The sequence below is a fragment of the Sorex fumeus genome, unplaced genomic scaffold (assembly GCF_029834395.1).
Source record: "Sorex fumeus unplaced genomic scaffold, SorFum_2.1 ptg000098l, whole genome shotgun sequence".
NCBI lineage: Eukaryota > Metazoa > Chordata > Mammalia > Eulipotyphla > Soricidae > Sorex > Sorex fumeus.
The window spans coordinates 86,481,054-86,500,634 of record NW_026606155.1 but is presented as its reverse complement, the minus strand read 5'-3'; the positions used below and the strand labels follow the sequence as shown (position 1 = coordinate 86,500,634).

The 19,581-nt window shown below is 50.6% G+C and overlaps 1 protein-coding gene across 3 annotated transcripts in view; it reads right to left on the bottom strand.

Moving 5' to 3' along the window:
- The window catches only part of CAPN3 (calpain 3), a 42,398-nt gene that overhangs the window by 5,087 nt on the left and 17,730 nt on the right, over positions 1 to 19,581 (bottom strand). The window contains exons 5-15 of one of the 3 annotated variants that reach the window (XM_056134276.1): positions 19,294 to 19,462; positions 18,229 to 18,363; positions 14,473 to 14,556; positions 13,479 to 13,564; positions 10,684 to 10,761; positions 8,439 to 8,599; positions 6,956 to 7,125; positions 6,657 to 6,668; positions 5,940 to 6,148; positions 4,972 to 5,008; positions 1,426 to 1,443 (exon numbers count right to left, since the gene is read on the bottom strand). In XM_056134276.1, coding sequence (XP_055990251.1) covers positions 1,426 to 1,443; positions 4,972 to 5,008; positions 5,940 to 6,148; positions 6,657 to 6,668; positions 6,956 to 7,125; positions 8,439 to 8,599; positions 10,684 to 10,761; positions 13,479 to 13,564; positions 14,473 to 14,556; positions 18,229 to 18,363; positions 19,294 to 19,462 — 1,159 coding nt within the window. The remainder of the gene's footprint in view (positions 1 to 1,425; positions 1,444 to 4,971; positions 5,009 to 5,939; positions 6,149 to 6,656; positions 6,669 to 6,955; positions 7,126 to 8,438; positions 8,600 to 10,683; positions 10,762 to 13,478; positions 13,565 to 14,472; positions 14,557 to 18,228; positions 18,364 to 19,293; positions 19,463 to 19,581) is intronic. The other 2 variants (XM_056134275.1, XM_056134277.1) reach the window with 2 other exon arrangements.

Sequence of the window (19,581 nt, the reverse complement as noted above, 5' to 3'; positions counted from 1 at the left end):
CTGAGAACATTCAAGGCACTCCTCAGATGACAGAAATATTCCAAGACATGCTCATGCAGTTGAGGAGGGGACAAAGGACTTCCCGGGGTGCTGTCCAAGCCAAAGGAAGCCAAAGGAAGGTGGGGTGCAGGGGCTGAAGGGCAGAGGTGCGGGTACAGTATGGTAGGCACTCTAAGTTGTGCCCATTTGGGAACCCCTCCACCCCCATGGATCCTTCATCACCCTAAAACCTCCATGGCCTGTGGCTAATTGCTCTGAGGGCTGAAAGGTTCCTGAATGTCAGTCATCTCTGACCTTCTGAGGGGCCAGGATGCCCGTTCTTTGGGACTTCCCTGCCTTGGAGACCATGGGGGAAGTTACGGGGTAAATGGAACAATAGCGGAGTTAGAGGGAGTTGGAGTTGTCTCGAGTTCCCCAACTCAACAGAGAACTATGCTTGCTACCCAGTGAGTGCTTTGCTCGAGGCCCCAGAGAGGCTCTTCTCTGGTCACTGTTAGCAATGGAGGCCTTAGAGCAGAGGGTGGTACCCAGGAACCCCCAAAGGGGCTGTTGGAGGCACCCAGAGTTAGAGGAGGACAACAACTACCCAAGTTGTGAGGAGCGGGTGCTGTTGCAAGAACACTCATTCCCTCCCACTTAATCTGTGGAGCTGAGCCATTCCTCTGGGGCCTGGGGACGATTGTTCCCCATCCCCCTGCTCCATCGGGACACAAGTAGCAAACTGAGGAAGGGCCCATGATTTGGAAAGGGCCCAGGTTCCGCGTGAGTGCTCACTGCCCTAAAAGGGCAAGAGGCTTTACCCAGAATAAGACCCTGTCTGGGGCTTAGTCCCCCAGGCAGCCTCTCCCACCCCTTCCCAGAAGTCTGAGCAGGGAGATGAGGAGTGGAGAGAAGGCAGGAAAATAAGGAAGGAGAAGGAGGCATCCTGTCCACTGAGCAGAGGGCCAGTGTCAGCACACCTGCCCTCCCCAGCTGTCTCACAGTCCTGAGGAACAGGCCCTTCAGGAATGGCTCAAGTGAGCCAAGCACACTTCTGAGAAGTTTTCTTTGGGCTTTTACACCCCCCACCCCTCCACACACACCCCGCTCCCATTTTCACTAGTTTTGCTGTCCTCTCCCTCCCTATCCATGTGAGTGACACAGCAGAGGCCACCAAGCTGATGTTGGCTCTGTCACTTGTCTGTGTAGCCTTGGGCGGGTTAATGAAGTGCAGGGGCTACCAGTAGCGCATTCTCCTGGAGTTAACTCATGGGCAGCACCTGGGGGTGACTCTGGCGCAGGTTAGTGGTCACTGGTACAAAAGCAGGGCCCAGGGACAGGAGCTGGAGGCTGGAGGGTAAGAGTGTAGAGCGCAGAGATGCAGCTGCTCGCTCCCGCACCTGCATGCATTGAGAGGGCGCTCAGCGCTCACCCCCTTACACTCACCTTGGCTTTCTTCTTTTTCTGCACAGAGAAAGGAAGCAGTAAACCCAGAATTAGTGATATGGTAGTGTTTCACTTCCCTGTCACCTGGTCCTCAGCTTGGGGTAAGGTTCCCAAGGTTCAGAAATTGGGACATAGGGAGCTAGGAGGGACTCAGACGGTGATGGGACAAGGGGGTTTTCCAGGTCCCAAGGCTGCTGTGGACACAGCCTCGAAAAGGATCTTCTGGCTAAGGCTTTATGCTGCCTAATGATAGTACTGAAACGCTACTAAGGCTCAACTAAAGCAGGACTTCAGAGTTTTGTGTTTACTGGGTTTGGGCTACATCCAGCTGTACCCGGGTGACCCCTGGTGGTGCATGAGGGGGGAACTATATGGGGAATCATATGAGGTGCCAGGGATCAAACTGTTTGGCTATGTGCATGGTGTGAGTTGTAATCTCTGCTATCTCTCCACCTCCTGTGTTGTTGCTTTTGGCCTGGAATAGAAGGGAAGAAAACCGACCAGCAGAAACACAGCAGTATAAGGCAGCGTGTGGAGCATATGCTCTTTTTGCGGGGTTGTTTGTTTTTTGGGGGAGGCTATCCCTGACAGTGCTCAGGGCTTATTCCTGACTCTGTGCTCGGGAATCACTTCTGGTGGGTCTCGGGAGACTGTTTGTGGTGCTGGAAATTGGGAACTCAGGTTGGCTGTGTGCAAGGCAAGAGCCCTGTCAGTCACACGCTCTCTCTAGCCCTAGTACTCATTTTCTTTTTTCTATGTTAAAGTATCACTGCACGGTAGCACTGTCCTCCCGTTGTTCATTGATTTGCTTGAGCGGGCATCAGTAATGTCTCCATTGTTAGACTTGTTGTTACTGTTTTTGGCATATTGAATACTACGTCACAGGCAGCTTGCCAGGCTCTACCGTGTGGGCGGAATACTCTCGGTAGCTTGCTGGGCTCTCCAAGAGGGGCGGAGGAATCGAACCTGGGTTGGCCACATGCAAGGCAAATGCTCTACCTGCTGTGCTATTGCTCCAGCCCTATGTTAAAGTAAACATTTATTTTTGTCTTTTTTTGTTTGGGGGCCACACCCAGCAGTGTTTGGAGGCTACTCCCAATTCTGTGCTCAGGGGTCATTCCTGCTGAGCTCAGGGGACCATGGGTTGGACGCAGACCTCCTGCATGCAAAGCATGTGCTCAGCCAGCTGAGCTAGCTCTCTGCCCCCTGAGCAAATATTTACTCTAGAAAGGCTTCATCTGGAAAAGCTGGTTTGGGGCTTCCTTTGTGAAGTGAGAAGCCACCCGCAGCAATGACTGTGGAGTGGCAAGAGCTATGGACTGTCCCTGACTTCCCTGAGTATCATCACAAGATCACAGCAGACACTGGCCACTCCAGTTGTCTTTCTGACATTAATGTCCATATCAGGACACCAAAATCCCCATCCCTGCCCCCTCTCCTCAGTTAGGTGACGTGCCATTCCCATTAGTTTCTTTTTACAAATTGTTCATTTTCTTTCTAATTATTTAATGAGCACTAGAAATAGAATTACTTAATGTCCTTGACAAAAATTTATGGTTCAATGTGAACCACATGTTGAACCTTGATTCCAAAGTCTTAAGTTCCTATATTATAGTCACTACTATAATAGTAGGAACATACTTAGTATTAAATATACATAGTGTGTAATAGTAAGGCATCTGAAGAACTTAACATTCCAAGTTACAATGGCTGTGGATAGTGTTTATTTACTTTTATAACAAGTCTTTAATAGACAGTTGCACAATCCTGCTCACGCAGACATTGTGGTACTTTCTTTCTTTTTTTTCTTTCCTTTTCTTTTGGTTAATTTTGTAATTGAATTATCGTGAGATATGCTCCCAGTAGCTTCTGAGACTGCAGCTCCTGATAGTCTGCCAAGTCTGAAGTTAAGAATAGAGCTGAGTGCCCGTCAATAAGACCTGCATCTGTGGCTAGTCAGGGGCACTTGGACATCTGGCCGGGGCACAGAATGGTTTAGTGCCATGAGTGTCATTACCCAGAAGACAGATTAAGGCAGAGGTGTCTGCCATCTCCTGGGATCCACCCGCAGAGCATGAAGGCCTTTATTAACCAGAATCCAGAGCCCAAAGCAAGCACAGAGACCCCAGTACAGCCCAATTCTGTGCTTCCAGCTCTGGGTCTCACATCCCTGGAGACTGTCCCCAGTATGGAACTGGGGTGGTGGCCAGATCTGGATGTGAATCCACCTTTGCCTTTTAACCCCACGGGGCCACAACTTGCTTACTTGAAAACCAGGGACAGTAACTTTATTGCAGGGCTGAGGATGTGGCTCTATGATGGAGCACTTGTACTGCATGGGTGAAGTCAAGGGTTTGATTATATCCCTTTAAATTAAAAAAAATTTTTCTAAATAGCCTTATTTGGGCTGGAGTGATAGTACAAGAGGTAAGGCACTTGCCTTACACACAACCAACTCAGGTTCATTCCTGGCATTTCATATAGTTCCCCGAGCACTGCCAGGAGTGATGCCTGAGGGCAGAACTAGGAGTAACCCCTGAGCATTTCTGGATGTGGTCCCAACAATCTCTCCTACAAGTCCCATCCCTCCAAATCTTATTGTATCTCAGATCAATCCATGAGAGGTATGTGTGAGAAGGACCTTGTAAGATGCTAAGCATGAAGAATAAGCCCTATCTGAGAGCCTGTGCTGGGCCCAGGCTTCACACATGTGTGTTGAGTCAAACCTCACAAAAGCCTTGTAAGGTCTAGGTACTATTTGGGGAGGGATTTGGGCCACACCTGTTAGTGCTTGGAGATCTCGCCCAGTGGTGGTCGAGGGATCAAGGTATTCCAGGGATCTGCAGCTGAATGTAAGACAGGGCCCCTACCTCCTGTATTCTATCTGGCTCTATATTTTACACAGTAGCAAAATGAGCCCAAGGGTTACATGACTTGTCCAGTGGCTGCAGAGCTGGTCTGCTGTCTTCTCCCTATGTGAGACAGTGCTTCATGTGCCTAGATTAGAGGCTGCTCTCCCATCACTGCCGTAGCTGTGGTTCTACCCTTGACTAATCAAATTGCTGATTCCTTCTAGGATTCCTTCTGGAGTGGTAGCATAGTGGTTAGGGCATTTGCCTTGCACGCAGCCGACCTGGGTTCGATTCCTATGTCCCTCTCGAAGAGCCTGGCAAGCTACCGAGAGTATCCTACCCACACAGCAGAGCCTGGCAAGCTCCCTGTGGTGCATTCAATATGCCAAAAACAGTAACAAGAAGTCTCAAAATGGAGACGTTACTGGTGCCCCCTCGAACAAATCGATGAACAATGGGAGGACAGTGCTACAGTGCTTCTAGGATTCTTCTGTACTTCCAACCATGGACCTATTTAATGGTCACAGGCCTGTGGGCCCAGTCATTATTCCCAGTCCCACAAAACAAGGTGCAAGGACATGGAGTCACTGCTCACCTCACATTCCTGTCTCCCTTCTACCACCCCTGCTCCTTGCCTGGCTGGGGGGGAGGTGACCCTTTGGACCTTCCTCCACATAAGAGCCAAACTACTCACCACTGGACGGTCCACGGAGATAGTGTTTTCAACATCCCTGTGAGGAACACAAAACATTGGGGTCTCAGGGTTGCCAGGAGCCAGTAGAAAGCACAGAACTTGCTCAGATCACACGAGTCAGGTCTGACCTCAAAGAACCCCAGTAACTGAGATTCTCCACCCCAGGGGACCATGCAGTGCCATGCTGAGCAGCCACCCAGTCATTGCTGGCTCTGTCTAGAGCTCCCCAAAGGCAGGGCTCACTTCATCCCCTGGACCTGAGTCCCTCTTAGGATTGAGGGCAGCATGGCAGAGCCTTGGGATTTAGCTGGGGTGGCCATGAGGGTTAAAAGTGCCTGGCTGGCTTGCCTAGACTCCCTACCCACAAGTTCAATCACCCCTATCACCCTAATAGTTGCTAGCCCTCTTTCCTACTGTTTTATTCCCCATATTTGTGTGTGTGTGTGTGTGTGTGTGTGTGTGTGTGTGTGTTGGAGGGGCACAGATAAATAGATAGATCTTTTCTTCATCTTTTTTTTTTTTTTTTTTTTGCTTTTTTGGGTCACACCCAGTGATGCTCAGGGGTTACTCCTGGTTCTGCACTCAGAAATTACTCCTGGCAATGCTTGGGGGACTATATAGGATGCTGGGGATTGAACCCGAATTGGCTGCATGCAAGGCAAAGGCCCTACCCACTGTACTATTGCTTAGGCCCCTAGACAGATCTTTTCCTATCTATGTTATCTCATGCTAGAATGTCAGGCGCCATCCCTGTTACGGCAGTGTTTCTGCTCCATCCTCTGTTCTATCCTCAGCAACTGAAGAGGTGTCTGGAGCATAGCAGATGCTCAATAAGTGGGGGAGGGGGCTTGTGGGAGAGGCCCTGGCCTCCTCCGTATGGCCTTGGCCTCCTCTGTGGGACCCACCGAGCACCCCTCTGGGTCCTGCGGGCTTTGGGAATGAGCAGAGGCAGCCAGGCCGGGACTCACTCAGAAAGGTTCCTCTTCTCTGAGAAGACCCGGAGAATGAACTCTCCCTCCTGGTGGGGCTCGTAGGTGGAGGGCACGATGACGTACTCGCTGGGAGGCAGGCGGAAGCGCTCCGACACTTCCCGCATGTTGATGTAGGTTCTGCTGCGGGCCTTGGAGGCATTGTACAGGAAAAAATCCTTCTGCAGGTGCTGCCTGTTCCCATGCATCTGCGGGGTGAGAGCCGCTAGCCTGAGCCTGTCCTACCGAGCCTGAGAGCGCCCCCTTCCCTGGCACCGTCTGCCCCCTTTCCTCTTCCCCTTCTGAAGTGATTCAGGTCTGTCTCTCCCCCTCAGGGAACTTACCACCACTGCATCACCTCCAAATCTCCTCCAGGCCAGGCTGAGCCCCAGGGAGACAGGAGGTCCTTGCTGTTGCTGGAGGGAAGTGTCTCCTCCTCCACAGAGGGAAACGTCCCTCAGCAGTATCCCCCTGACACTGTGAGGACGTGAGACACCGTGTGGGGGGTACTGGGGTATAGGAGAGTAGGCGCCTCGAGGTATGGGGTGGGGGGTTTCACACAACTGATGAGGCTCCTCACACACTAGAGGTGGGGCCTGTGACAAGATTCCTCTCCTCGCTGAGTCCTGCCGCCCACCCTGTCCCCATAGGCAACCCAGGACTCAAGACCCCAGGAACTATACGGTACTCCACTGCCAGCAGCGGCCACTGCTGTACCTCTTTGGGGACCTAGAGGAGAGAAAGAAAAAGAAGACGAGGCATAAAAGCCTCATCAAAGACTTGCAGGAAGGAAATGCCTGAAAATGGGTTGCGACTCCTGGAGGTCCCCCCTCGTGCTCATGGAACAGCCTCGCTCCAGCCCTCCTCCCCAGTCCTTTGTTCCTCATGACAGAGGCCTAAGGGATGCTAATGCCAGGAACTGGGGTGGAGGGGACCGGGGGACCCTCTGAATGTCTCCCGAGAGCCTCCTCCATCAGAGTGTGTCTCGCTGACAGGAGTGATCGGGGTGTGGGCACCTCATAGATGGCGAAGCCAATGGTGAAGAGATTGGCCCCTAGCTTGCGGTCCTTGCGCCGGTTCTTTTGCATCAGGGCCACTAGGAAGCTGCAGATCACCTCAGAGTCCTCAGGGTCGTCGTCTTCCTCCAGCAGCTTCAGGCGGTACTGGGGGTTGGTCCAGAAAGTGTCTGTGCTTCCAAAAGGAAAAGAGGTGTGTGCAGGAAGGGAGGGAGGCAGGGCCCCTTGGCTCTTTCTCTTAACAAATAAGGCAGCCACGGTGCAGAAGGTCTGATTATGTGATGACTGGGATGAGGCCACAGCAGGGAAGGCTCAGAGGGTCTTCGCGCTCCCCACGACCCCTCCCAGCCTCCTCCTTCCTCCTCAGTCTGTGCTCAAGGCTCCACTTTCTGACAGGCCTCTTAAATGCTGCTGGTCCACTGATGGACCTGAAGTAGCATACATTTGTTTGGGTTTAACATATATGTTTGTAATCTTTTATACAAGGGCTTAAATGGCTCCAGGATGAAATACAACAATCTTCACACACTTTCCTCTTATGATTGATGGGATGGTGCACGGTGGTGAGATTGGTGTTTGAATATAATCTGTAATGAACTATTGTGAACAACTTTATAAAAATAAAATTTTAAAAATGCTGCTGGTCTCTGGGGAGTGGTCCTAACCTCTTCTTTCACCCTCTAATTCTGCCCTCACCCCAGGCTGTCTCACCCACTTCCACTTTCAGCTGCTCCTCACACACTGATTACACCTCATCCATGTGTCCCTGCCTCAGTCTCTCTTTGAATCCCTCCCTCTCTCCCTCCCTCCCTCCCTCCCTCCTTCCCTCTCTTCCTCCATTTCTCCTTCCTCCCTCCCTTCCTTCCTCCCTCCCTCCCTCCCTTCCTTCCTTCCTTCCTTCCTTCCTTCCTTCCTTCCTTCCTTCCTTCCTCCCTCCCTCCCTCCCTCCCTCCCTCTCTCAAATACTATCTAGCTCAGTCATATAACCAAGCTATCTAATCTGTGATTCCAACTCGTACACATTTTCCCCGGGTATTTCAAATTTCCCATGCCCTAATGTGAACTACTCTCCCTACAAACCCACAGCCAATCCCACCAAAAACAAACACTTGAGTTTTTCCTTTTGTGCCTTTTATTAACATTAACACCATCCTCCCAGGCCCCCAAAGTCTCCATTCTTCCTTCCCACCCTACTCACAATTCTCTCCCCTAAATCTTCATCCCTCCTTCCCCTAACCTCCGAAGCTTCTGACTTCGGCATGAAGGGTTGCAGAGCCACTCCCTCACCCTCCCGTCCCTCTTGGTCTAACAGTGTCCCTGTTGCAAACTGTTGAATATGGCGTTTTCCGCCCCAGAATAGACTGTGTGTGTGTATGTGTGTGTCGGGGGGGTGGTGCTTCACAGACACTGAGTGAATGCTGTCAGGCCATGCTACCCGGGGCCTGCCCTTCCCTGGCCCTCCCCCTTCAGGAGCATGCCCTACCTGGGAAGTTGCGGCAGCCCCCAGCGGAGCAGCCCCGCACCCAGCGGCCCTCATTCACAGACACTGTCCAGGTCTGGAGGTTGTCAGACTCCAGGGCGTCGGCTGTGAGGTTGCAGATCTCCAGTTTTGTGAAATGGTAGATGAAATCATCGTAGGACATCCTAGAAGGAGGTAGGAGAGAGCTACTCAGAGCTGTAGGGAAGGGCTAAGGAGGACAGCTGCAGACCCCGGCACAGTGCTTGAGCAACATCAGCATCACAGTCCACAAAGCACCTGCCCCTCCTGGTGAGGGTAGCACTTGTAGCATTGTCCTCCCATTGTTCATCAATTTGCTTGAGCGGGCCCAGTAACGTCTCCATTGTGAGACTTGTGGTTACTGTGTTTGGCATATTGAATATGTTACAGGTAGCTTGCCATGCTCTCTGAGAGGGGCAGAGGAATCAAACTCAGGTCGGCCAGCTCGGCTGTGTGCAAGGCAAATGCCCTACCAGCTGTGCTATCGCTTCAGCCCTGGTGAGGGTAAGTACTGTCAATTCTGATATGCTCATCCCAAACTCTCATCTCGTCTAGTCAATCAGGACTCTAGGGACTGGAGTATAGCACAGTGGGTAGGGCATTTCCCTTGCACATGACCAACCTGGGTTCAATTCCCAGCATCCCATATGGTCCCCCAAGCACTGCAAAGAGTAATTCCTGAGTGCATGAGCCAGGAGTAACCCCTGTGCATCACCAGGTGTGACCCCCCAAAGAATCATGACTACTCCACGCATCTCCCTTGAGGGGAGGGGAGAGTTGAACAGTGACTGTTTCTCTGAAAGGTTGCCGTGTTCCTCACAAATGGGCCCCAGGTACTGCACTGGCCCAGGGAAAAGGAGGGGAGAGTGTAGAAAGGCAAGTAAGCAATCATAAAGGTAGTAGTTATAGTTACAAATGTATTCACCCTTTTACTTAGGAAAACCAGGGAATCTGAAAAAAGATTCCTTTTAGAAGGGGCTTGAAGGCTTAGAAATTATGTGAAGGTGGTGGAGGGTGACACAGAGGAAACATCAGCCTCAGTCAGAGAGCTGCTGTGAGAAGGGGCTGGTGGCTGGAGCGAGGTGCCTGGCATGGGGAGGCAGGAGCTCCGCCAAGCTGGCCTGGTCCCAGGTCAGTCAGTCAGCACAGCGCCCTGACAGAATCTTCTAGAATTTCCTCCTCTCTGTGTTAAACCCCATTTTGTAGAGACTGCAATAATATTGAATTGGTAAAGAAAACTTCAGCCTCATACTGTGTACTGTAGGATCCAATGAGGATTGAATGTCTGTCTCTGGGGCCAGAGCAGGGAGGGCATTTGTCTTGTATGTGGCTGACCTGGTTCTATACCCATATAGTCCCCCGAGCACTGCCAGTGATTCCTAAGTGCAGAACCAGGTGCAATCCCTGAGTGCCACCTGATGGGATACAAAAAACAAAAAACCAAAATAACAACAAAAAAGTTTTGGGGGCTGGAGAGATAGTACAGTGACTAGGGTGCTTGCCTTTCACTTGACCAGTTCAGGTTCAATCCCCAGCATCCCGTATGGTCCCCTGAGCAACGCCAGGAGTAATTCCTGAGTTCAGAGCCAGGAGTAAACCCTGTGCATTGCTAGGTGTGACCCAAAAAGCCAAAACAAAAAGTTTGTCCCTGAGATTTACAGGCACCCATCAGTGCTCGCTCTGCATCTATGTGTTGACACTAACTCCCTGCTAGTCCCTGAACTTCGCCAGAAGCCAATCAGGCTCCCTGGTAAGTTCCAGGAATGTGTGTCCTGACCCTGAGCAGTGGAAAATAAATCATTTTCTCCCTTTCGACAATATGACTGTAACCATATCTCGTTCCCCTCATATCTCTTTAGGCCTCGAGGCAATGTTTTGGTTTATTCCAAACATTTGGTTTATTGCAGTTCATCTTGACTGCTTTTAATTGACACACTGGCATGTAGTTTCAGGGTACAAACGTGATTGTAATCCTTGAGTCATTTCTTGAGGATAAGAGGCCCTGACCCACTGCATGACATTTAGGGAGGACGTGGAAAGCTTCTTGTCCGTCTCTCCCATTTGGCTTCAGCGGTTCTCACTGAGTTTGGAAGAACTTGGGCGCAACACCTGGGCCTCTGGCTGGAGAAGGCGAACGGGCCCTGCTCTGCTGAAGCTGGAAGCTGAGTTCGGGAAGTCTGAAAATTTCAACTCCCTGTCACCTGCCTGCCCCACTGGGTTAGGGACTCACCAGAACTCGCCATCCTCAGTAACCAGGTGCTGCAAACGCGCCTTCTCTTCTTTGTCCACAAAGCTCCAGTCGTTCCAACTGGAAGGAAAATGCAGAAATCAGGGAAGGACGGGAAAGCCTATTTGTGGATGGGGTCAGGAGGCAGCAGAGAAGTGGGAAATTGCAATCCAACTTCCAGCTGCAGCCTGTGCTGATGTGTACCTGCCTCGGGGATCTGGGCCAGATGCCTTGAGTAAGTTGATCAGGGCTGAATCTTCCCCTCCTTACACTTCATCCTGACACCTGTGCGTACCACCAGTGGCTCACACTTGAATGTGACTTAATTAACACAAATTGCACTGCCTGAGTCATCATATTAAAGAATATTTCTTGGGCTCTGGAAATAAGCTGCGATCCAATTTAAGAATGCCAGTATTAGCATTGTAGCCTTGGGCAAGTCACTTAACTACTCCCAGTTTCTGTTTTTTCAGCAGCACAGGGGGAGTGATTATACCACCTACTCACTGGGCCTCCGGCTGCCAGGAGCAGTAAAGGAAGCATCATGCATGCAAAACCAGGGCCAACACGCGATTAAAAACTCACAGCTTTACTTATATAAAATTTATTTTATTTCCCCCCCTCCATATTTTGGGCTATACCCAGCGATGCTCAGGGATTACTCCTGGCTCTGCACTCAAGAATTTCTCCTGGTGGTGCTCAGGGGACTATATGGGATGCCGGAGACTGAAGCTGGGTCAGTTGCTTGGTAGGCAAGCATCCCACCCACTGTTCTATTATTGCTATACTATACCGAGCATGTCAACATCTCCTTTCTTTTTTGCCATCCCAGGAAATAGCCTTAACATTTCTAAATGGGAGGTTTTGTGCTCTTCATTAAGAGGGAGGAAATGGAGATCATTAGTTTCAGGCTGCTGGGGAGCAGGAGAGGAACTGAGAAAGGACTGGAGTCGAAGGAGTGGAGTAGACAGTAGACAGTAGAAGGATTGGAGTAGACAGTAGACAGTAGAAGGATTGGAGTAGACTAGAGGCTGGAGGAGACAGAAAGTGCTGAGAGCAGAGTGAGGAGGGTGGGAGAGGGGTGTTTTTGAGAGATCAAAGCCTAGTCTGCCCCTTCTCAGCAGTCCCTGTAAGGAAGACTTTGGCAAGAAATGAGTTAAGGCTAGACACCAAGTTGTGAGCCTGGAGAGCATGGGTCCCACCCTGTTGGACTCTGGCCAGTGGCATGGAGAAGCCCAGGGCCCAGAGCAGTGCCATGTTCTCCAGGCAAACTTTCCTTCATGTCAGGTTGAAACTAGGTATGTGTGTAGGGGTCCCCTACACGCTCCCTCCACCCTTCTCTCACTGTATATTAATGTTTTCTTGTCTGTTATTCCCACTGAATCTACAGACAAGCAGGGCCTGTGCCTCTGTGTTCATGTCTCAGTGTCCAGGCCCAGCCTGTCCTTGGCACCAAGGAATGAGGGATTCACCCCATGGCGGAGAGGAGGCAGCCAGGTATCTGCTGGAGGCAGCAGAGGACAGGCGTCAGCACCCACCGCCCAGACCAGAACCTACTGCTTATACCTGTTCAAAATATGTTCACCAGGTGAATGTGTGGTCCAGTGTGAATGTGTGGTTTTCCCCTCCTCCCTCCCTCCCTCCCTCCCTCCCTCCCTCCTTCCCTCCCTCCTTTCCTTCCTTTCTTCCTTCCTTCCTTCCTTCCTTCCTTCCTTCCTCCTTCCTTCCCTTCCCCTCCCTCCCTCCCTTCCCTCCCTTCCTTCCTTCCTTCCCTTCCCTTCCCTCCCTCCCTCCCTCCCTCCCTCCCTCCTTTCCTCCCTCCCTCCTTTCCTTCCTTCCTTCCTTCCTTCCTTCCTTCCTCCTTCCTTCCCTTCCCCTCCCTCCCTCCCTCCCTCCCTCCCTTCCTTCCTTCCTTCCTTCCTTCCTTCCCTTCCCTTCCCTCCCTCCCTCCCTCCTTTCCTCCCTCCCTCCTTTCCTTTCTTCCTTCCTTCCTTCCTTCCTTCCTTCCTTCTTCCTTCCTTCTCTTCCCCTCCCTCCCTCCCTCCCTTCCTTCCTTCCTTCCTTCCTTCCTTCCTTCCCTTCCCCTCCCTCCCTCCCTTCCCTCCCTTCCTTCCTTCCTTCCTTCCTTCCTCCTTCCCTTCCCTTCCCTTCCCTTCCCTTCCCTTCCCTTCCCTTCCCTTCCCTTCCCCTCCCTCCCTCCCTCCCTCCCTCCCTCCCTCCCTCCCTCCCTCCCTCCCTCCCTCCCTTCCTTCCTTCCTTCCTTCCTTCCTTTCCTTCCTCTATGCTCAGGGCTTACTCCTAGCAGGGCTCAAGGGATCCTTATGAGGTGCCCAGGGATAGAACCAGGGTCAGCCACATAGAAGGCAAGTGGCCTACACACTGTGTGGGACCCTTCATGTGTTTTATTTCTGTGCTCCTGAATCTTGCATTTTTGATGATAAAGCTGTAAAATGCTCTCTGTGGCCCCTTATATGCCTTTTTATGGGGCCAGCTAGGAAAAGGACATTTTAGCACTGGCTAAGTATGCCACGAGGTGCCCAGAGCCCTCGGCTATGCCCTCCTTAGCTCTGCAGGTGATTGGTTTTGGGTGATTCTGTTTTATTGTATCTCCCCTTCCCTTTTGCAGTGGCTGTTGTTGCGATGGCTGAGGGTTGCACCTCACAGCCTCCCGTAAGGATGATGAGCACGCCGTCCCTGAGCCCCTTCCTCAGTCCCTTAGGCTCATCTGAGATCAGGTGCTTGTAATAGTCTTGTGTGCCCAGGCCCCACTGCCCCCACTCACAAGGTCCCCTGCCTACCCATCGCTCCAGGCACCGTTCCACTCCACCTGGCCCCAGGGGTTCCGCAGACGCACCAGTTTCACTTTCTCATCCTTGAACAGAGTCTGTGGGTGGAAGGAAAACAGGGTCTTGGGGTTCACCTTTCTGGAAAAGCATCTTCTCTGTCCCTCCCACAGGGCAGGAACAGAGGGATTTGTCCTGCCTGGTTCAGGTCACAGACCTCCGTGGGAAGTTCCTGGTGGGTGGCAGAGTGAGGGTTTGACCTCACAACTGACTTGGCTCTTGCCAGTTCTTGTGAAGTGTTTTCCTGTGATGAGTTTTGGGAGACTGTGGACATGTGACAAACAGTGAAGACCCTCCCCGGGCCGTTCAGAGGGTGGCTGCTCTGGGCCCATCCTGCCATCTCCACCCATCCGAGAATAATAGGCCTGTTGAGCTTCTTTTCTCCTCATGACCAGATGTCCTAGAAGGGGCATGACACTATGGCTATGGGACCAGGGCAGGATGAGAATCACAAGAGCCTCTGAAATTAACTTTCTAAAATATAAGCAATTTCTACCTGCCCCATGGCAATGCTGGGGAAACTGCCATCTGCATCACAAAATTGAAAGACAATTGAGCTAATCTTATGCCAAATCCTTCCCTTCCTGTCTCAGCAGTCCCCATCCTGTTCCAGTGGTCCCTTTCAGCCTCTGGCACCTGGCCTTGAATGCATCCCCTGGTCAGAGGTAGGCTCTGCTGATGCCAAGAGGGCATAAAAAGCAAAGTCCTGGGGCTGGAGAGATAGTACAGTGGGTAGGGTGCTTGCCTTCCACTCGACCAACTCAGGTTCAATCCCCAGCATCCCATATAGTCCCCTGAGCACCACCAGGAGTGATTCCTGAGTGCAGAGCCAGGAGTAAGTCCTGAGCATCTCTGGGTATTGCCCCCCCTCATCCACAAAAGCACAAAGTTCTGACTTCAGGGGTCCCTCCCTGGCAACTCCCCAAGCTGCCCACCCTCCCAGGCTTACCTCGTCCAGCCCCGTCACTGAGTATGCATGACCTTTCACAAGGCCAGAGGCCATTCTTGTCTCATACTGAACCGGAACAACTGTCTGTGGAGCAAATACCAACAGCCTGTCAGGGGCGAGGGAGCCGGAGTCTTGCAGCCCAGAACCAACTTCACAGGATTTCATTTTCTGGGGAACTGTGTATCCTGGCTCTGTATTCAGAGATCACTTCTGCTGGGGCTCAGGGAATTATATATAGTGCTGATGCCAAGAGGGTATTAAAAAAAAGTCCAGGGGCTAGAGAGATAGTACAGTGGGTAGGGTGCTTGCCTTGTACTCAACCAACTCAGGTCCAATCCCCAGCATCCCATATAGTCCCCTGAGCACCATAAGGAGTGATTCCTGAGTGCAGAGCCAGGAGTAAGTCCTGAGCATCCCTGGGTCCTTTGAATTCAGGTCCACATGCAAGGAAAGTGCCCTACCACTGCCCTCTCTGGCCCTCAGTCTTTTTTTTTTTTTTAACATCCCTTCTCCACCTCCATAGCTACCCAGAAAACAAGTCGGTAGAGAAAGCAAGAGTGATGGGGCCTGGGCTGGAGTGATAGCACAGTGGGTAGGGCCTTATACGTGGCTGACCCCGGGTTCAATTCCCAGGATCCCATATGGTCCCCCGAGCACCACCAGGAGTAATTCCTGAGTGTATGAGCCAGGAGTAACCCCTGTGCACCCAAAAAGAAAAAAAAAGAGAGTGATGAGGCTGGGAGAGTCTGAGGAGGCAGGAACAGGAGTCCTTTTGGGACAAGACTGTGTGAGCAGCGTGGCTCACAGGGTGCCGGCCCTTCCACTGGCAGAGGTCCCCAAGTTGCAGTCACAGGACCTCCCTGGAAGAGGACCCCCAAATCTCCAGGATCTTCAGCATTCTATTTTGTGACTGCAGGAGGAGCTCCTGGAGTCACACGGGGCTATGGAGTCCCTGAAGCCTTTTTAGGCTGAGGGGCCGAGCTTCCGGCATCTTTGCCTCCTGCAGTTCTCAGTTCTCACAGACCTAGGTTCCAGACCTGGAAAGGGAGAACTGGTGGGGCAGGAGGTTACCGCGTGCTTGGAAAAGACCTGGGAAACCCCATGAGTTGATTCCCTGAGCACGGCTCCAGAAAGCCCCGCAATGCCAGGGCTGGCTTTCTGTTCTAAGGAATTCTTCCCAGCAGGCACAGAGAGGTCTCTAATGAGATGTATGTTAAAGCATCCAAAAACAATAGCAAAAATGAGAGGGATGACACAATTTTATAATATAATATAAGGATTATGGATATATAAATGATAACATGTGAAGCTACAAAACAAATGTCAGCGGGACACATTAAGAATAAGATTCTTACTGGGATGTTAAGAATAAATGATAAGCATTATATATTCTTAACATCATGGTATGTTATGTGCTGGAAAGAGCTCAAAGGGATGGAACATACATGAAGGAGGCCCCAAGTTCGATCCCTGGCACTACATGACTCCCGAATACTGCAGATATGGGTCTCATGGCCCCAAGTGCTGCTAGGTTGGATCAGTATCACATGGCTGGGCCTGAGCACTGAATCCTCTGGCCTGCACAGGAGGGCTGAGTACCACTGGAACTGGCCCCTCGGCCCCCTGAGTACTGCTAGGGAAGTCCCACCTCCAACACCACAAAAAGAGGATAAAGCTTGCTGACTAAAGCATCCTGCAAAGAAGTACATACAGAACAATGGCAAGATTATTAAAATTTTAGATTAAGGGTAGCAGTAGCACTAGCACTATCCTCCCGTTTTGTTCATCGATTTGCTTGAGTGGGCACCAGTAACATCTCACAACAAACTGTGAGACTTGTTGTTACTATGTTTGGAGTATCAAATATGTCACAGGTAGCTTGCCAGGCTTTGCTGTGAGGGTGAGATACTCTCAGTAGCTTGTGGGCTCTCTGAGAGGAGTGGAGGAACCGAACCTGGGTCAGCCGCATGCAAGGCAAATGCCCTACCCGCTGTGCTGTCGCTCCAGCCCAAATAAAAAAAAACAAAACAAAACAAAAAGCCCAACCACCCCCTACCCTCACCCCTCCAAAAAAAAATTACCTTTCCAACGATTCCAGTTTCCATATCTGGATTAGCTTTGTGAATCTATGGCCACAAGACTGTGAGCCAAGCACAGCAGTACTGGACCCAGAGGCCACTGAGCCAAAAGGCACAGTCCACGGGTTCCCAAGCCCAGAGCCTGATGGTCAGACTCGGAGCAGCCTGTCTGACTTTCCCGATGCATGTCCACGTCCACGCTGGCCTCAAGGGCCCATGCCCACCAGCCAATCAAACTCCATCAAGGCAACTCAACTCAGCACCATTCATCTTGAGCTATGTTTGACTATTATTCACTCCACTGTGTAAGCACATATACAATGATGTGAGCAATTTTAACAGATTCCCACTAATATCACTGGAAACCCAAAGCTACCGACACAGGGCCGTGAGTTCCAGAGCAGGTTGCTGCTTCCTGCGAACTAAAGTGAAGCTCTGGACACTAATAGCAGATTGGACCACAGCTTCAGAGGGAAAGGTCTGACTCTCAGAGGGAATCAAAAGGAAAGTTTTAAATAAAGCTGCGATTTGCTTCGTAGACTTAAGAAACACGAGAAAAATCTAAATAGATCTGGCAATGTTACTCCCAACAGATCTAAATTTCATCGACAGATACTTCACAAGTATGTATAGTTGCAAAATATATAGATGAGGTGTAATAATTCTTTTTATCTTTTTTTGGCTTTGGAGGCGATGCTCAGAGGTTACTCCTGGCTCTGCACTCAGGAATTACTCCTGGCGGTGCTTGGGATGGGATCGACCATATGGGATGCTAGGGATCGATCCTGAATCAGCCACGTGCAAGGCTGTGCTATCGTTACGGTCCCAAGGTGTTATAATTTTTAGATGACCAGTCTGATGAGTGCATTAAAGGATGACAAAGTCATAAGAACTGCTTGCTGTACCAAATCAATGCCAATAAAAGCTTCTCATAATAAAGTATTTTGTTTATATGATGCCTTTGTGAAAATTGTCTTTAAATGGGCTAACTCTTACCAATTCCTTTATTCTCAGCCACATTGTATTCAAGGGCATGATGAAATCACTGCTAATAAAACACAAATTTCAGCCAGTTTAAAACCTCAACCTTTCCCACTCTCCATGTGTGCTGGAAGGATTCTCTCAGCTCTTCATATGCATAGAAAAATCCTAGAAGAATAGATTCCAAAATGCTAAAACTCACTATCTTTTCAGATGGGGAACATCTCAGTTTCTTTTCCCTCTGCTTTTCTAAATGGTTCAGCATTGCTCAGTAAACATGCACATTTGAAAGGGCAGGATATGAGAAAAAGGTCCTTCTCTTGTTTACTAAAATTGTATTCAAAGGGGTGAAATTTTTCTGTAATGCTAGAAAAAAATTAGCACCTAGTAGGGACTTCATAAGTAATTATGTGTTGAGTGAATAGATAGGTTAGGAGAGGAAGAAATAGTGAAGTCTTTTATTTCTGCCTGTTAATTTATTACAGACTCCCTGAACCCAGGAAGTTGAAAAATCGCTCACTCACAGATTTCCCTCCAAACCCTGCTTCTCTGCCTCCTCGGGAGTCTGGAATCAGGTGGAGGTCTAGGTGTGTGGGGGGCAGGGTTGCCATCTGGAGGGGAGTCTAACAGCACACAGACAAGACAGCCCTCAGGCTGCAGAGAGACAGTGAATTTTGACACCTGGGGATGTACACACCCGTGTAGCTCTGTCATCTGGGAGGAGGTCTGAGTCTCCAAGTTGTGCATTATCCATATTCCTCACCATCCGCGCAATCAACTCTCCCATTTTCAGCCCAGAGGGAGAAGTTCCATAGGTCATGTTGGTGCCATCCTGAGGCCCGAGGGGTGGGACCAGAGCAGTGATGAACAGGGAGAGAGCAGACCAGGAGGGTGAAGAACAGGAAGTAGACAACAGGAAGGGAGAAAAAGAGAAAAAAATAAAGGATGAATGGAGAACAGCAGGGTAAAAAAGTTCACCCTTCCTTCCTTCCTTCCTTCCTTCCTTCCTTCCTTCCTTCCTTCCTTCCTTCCTTCCTTTCTTTTCCTTCCCCCTCTCTCCCCTGGTGCTAATTGATTTTCCCAAGCTTGTCTCTCTGTTGGGATATTGGGAAAGGAAGGAGAGATTTCAGCTGGGATCCTGGGCTCTCCTTTCCTCACAATAGGAAAGTCAAATGGGTTATCCACCTTGGACAGCCATTTAGGGCGGCCCCAGGCAGCTGTGAGTCAGCACCACCCATCCCCCCTACATCCATCCCCATAAGCCCTCTCCCCACACTTGCTTATGGTCTCAGTTCTTCCCACTTTGCTGTATCAAGAGGGGGGTTACAGGCTGAGTTCCTCCCAGATTATAACTCCAGCCCCATGACCCCTAGTGAAACATATGACCAGAGCTCAATTGGTAGGTGGCTTTCTTAGGGAGCTGAGGGGGTTCAGGTCCACAGCCAAGAATATAAGCAGCCTCCTGGGGTCTCACTGGGACTGACCATCCCCAGCCAGTGGGCCTCCCTGGCTGGACTCTGCTCCCATTCCCACCTAACTTTCAGGGTTTGGACTGTCCTGACCTAATCTCTGAACTGAAAATTCCTGGGATGTCTCCCCAGAGAAGTTCCTGATTTTCAAAGCTGAGGGCCAGATCCTGCTTCCCCCAAACAAAGCATGCACCTTGTCCTGGCAGGAAATCCCCCAAGAGGTAATCTGTGGGGTAAAATACTTCCCAATAGTTGACTGATTCCCTGCCCCGCACCCTGTACCCCAAACTCACATCAATGGAGCAGCCCATAAGGGAGCCTCTCTCGATGGCTTTCCTCATGATCTTGTACATGTCTCTGGGGGCATCCTTGATCTCAAAAAACTCTGTCACCCCTCCTGTGAAGTCCTCCATGGCCTCTGTAGTGTTTCCACCTTTCAGAGCTTCATAGGAACCATGGAGTCTTGAAGGAAGGTTGAAGACCAGTGTCACAAGGTTCCCCAAAACATGCCCCCATGCACTACTGCCACTAGAATTTTACTTTGGGTCCAATGAGGTTTTCTCATCCAATTCTCCATCATT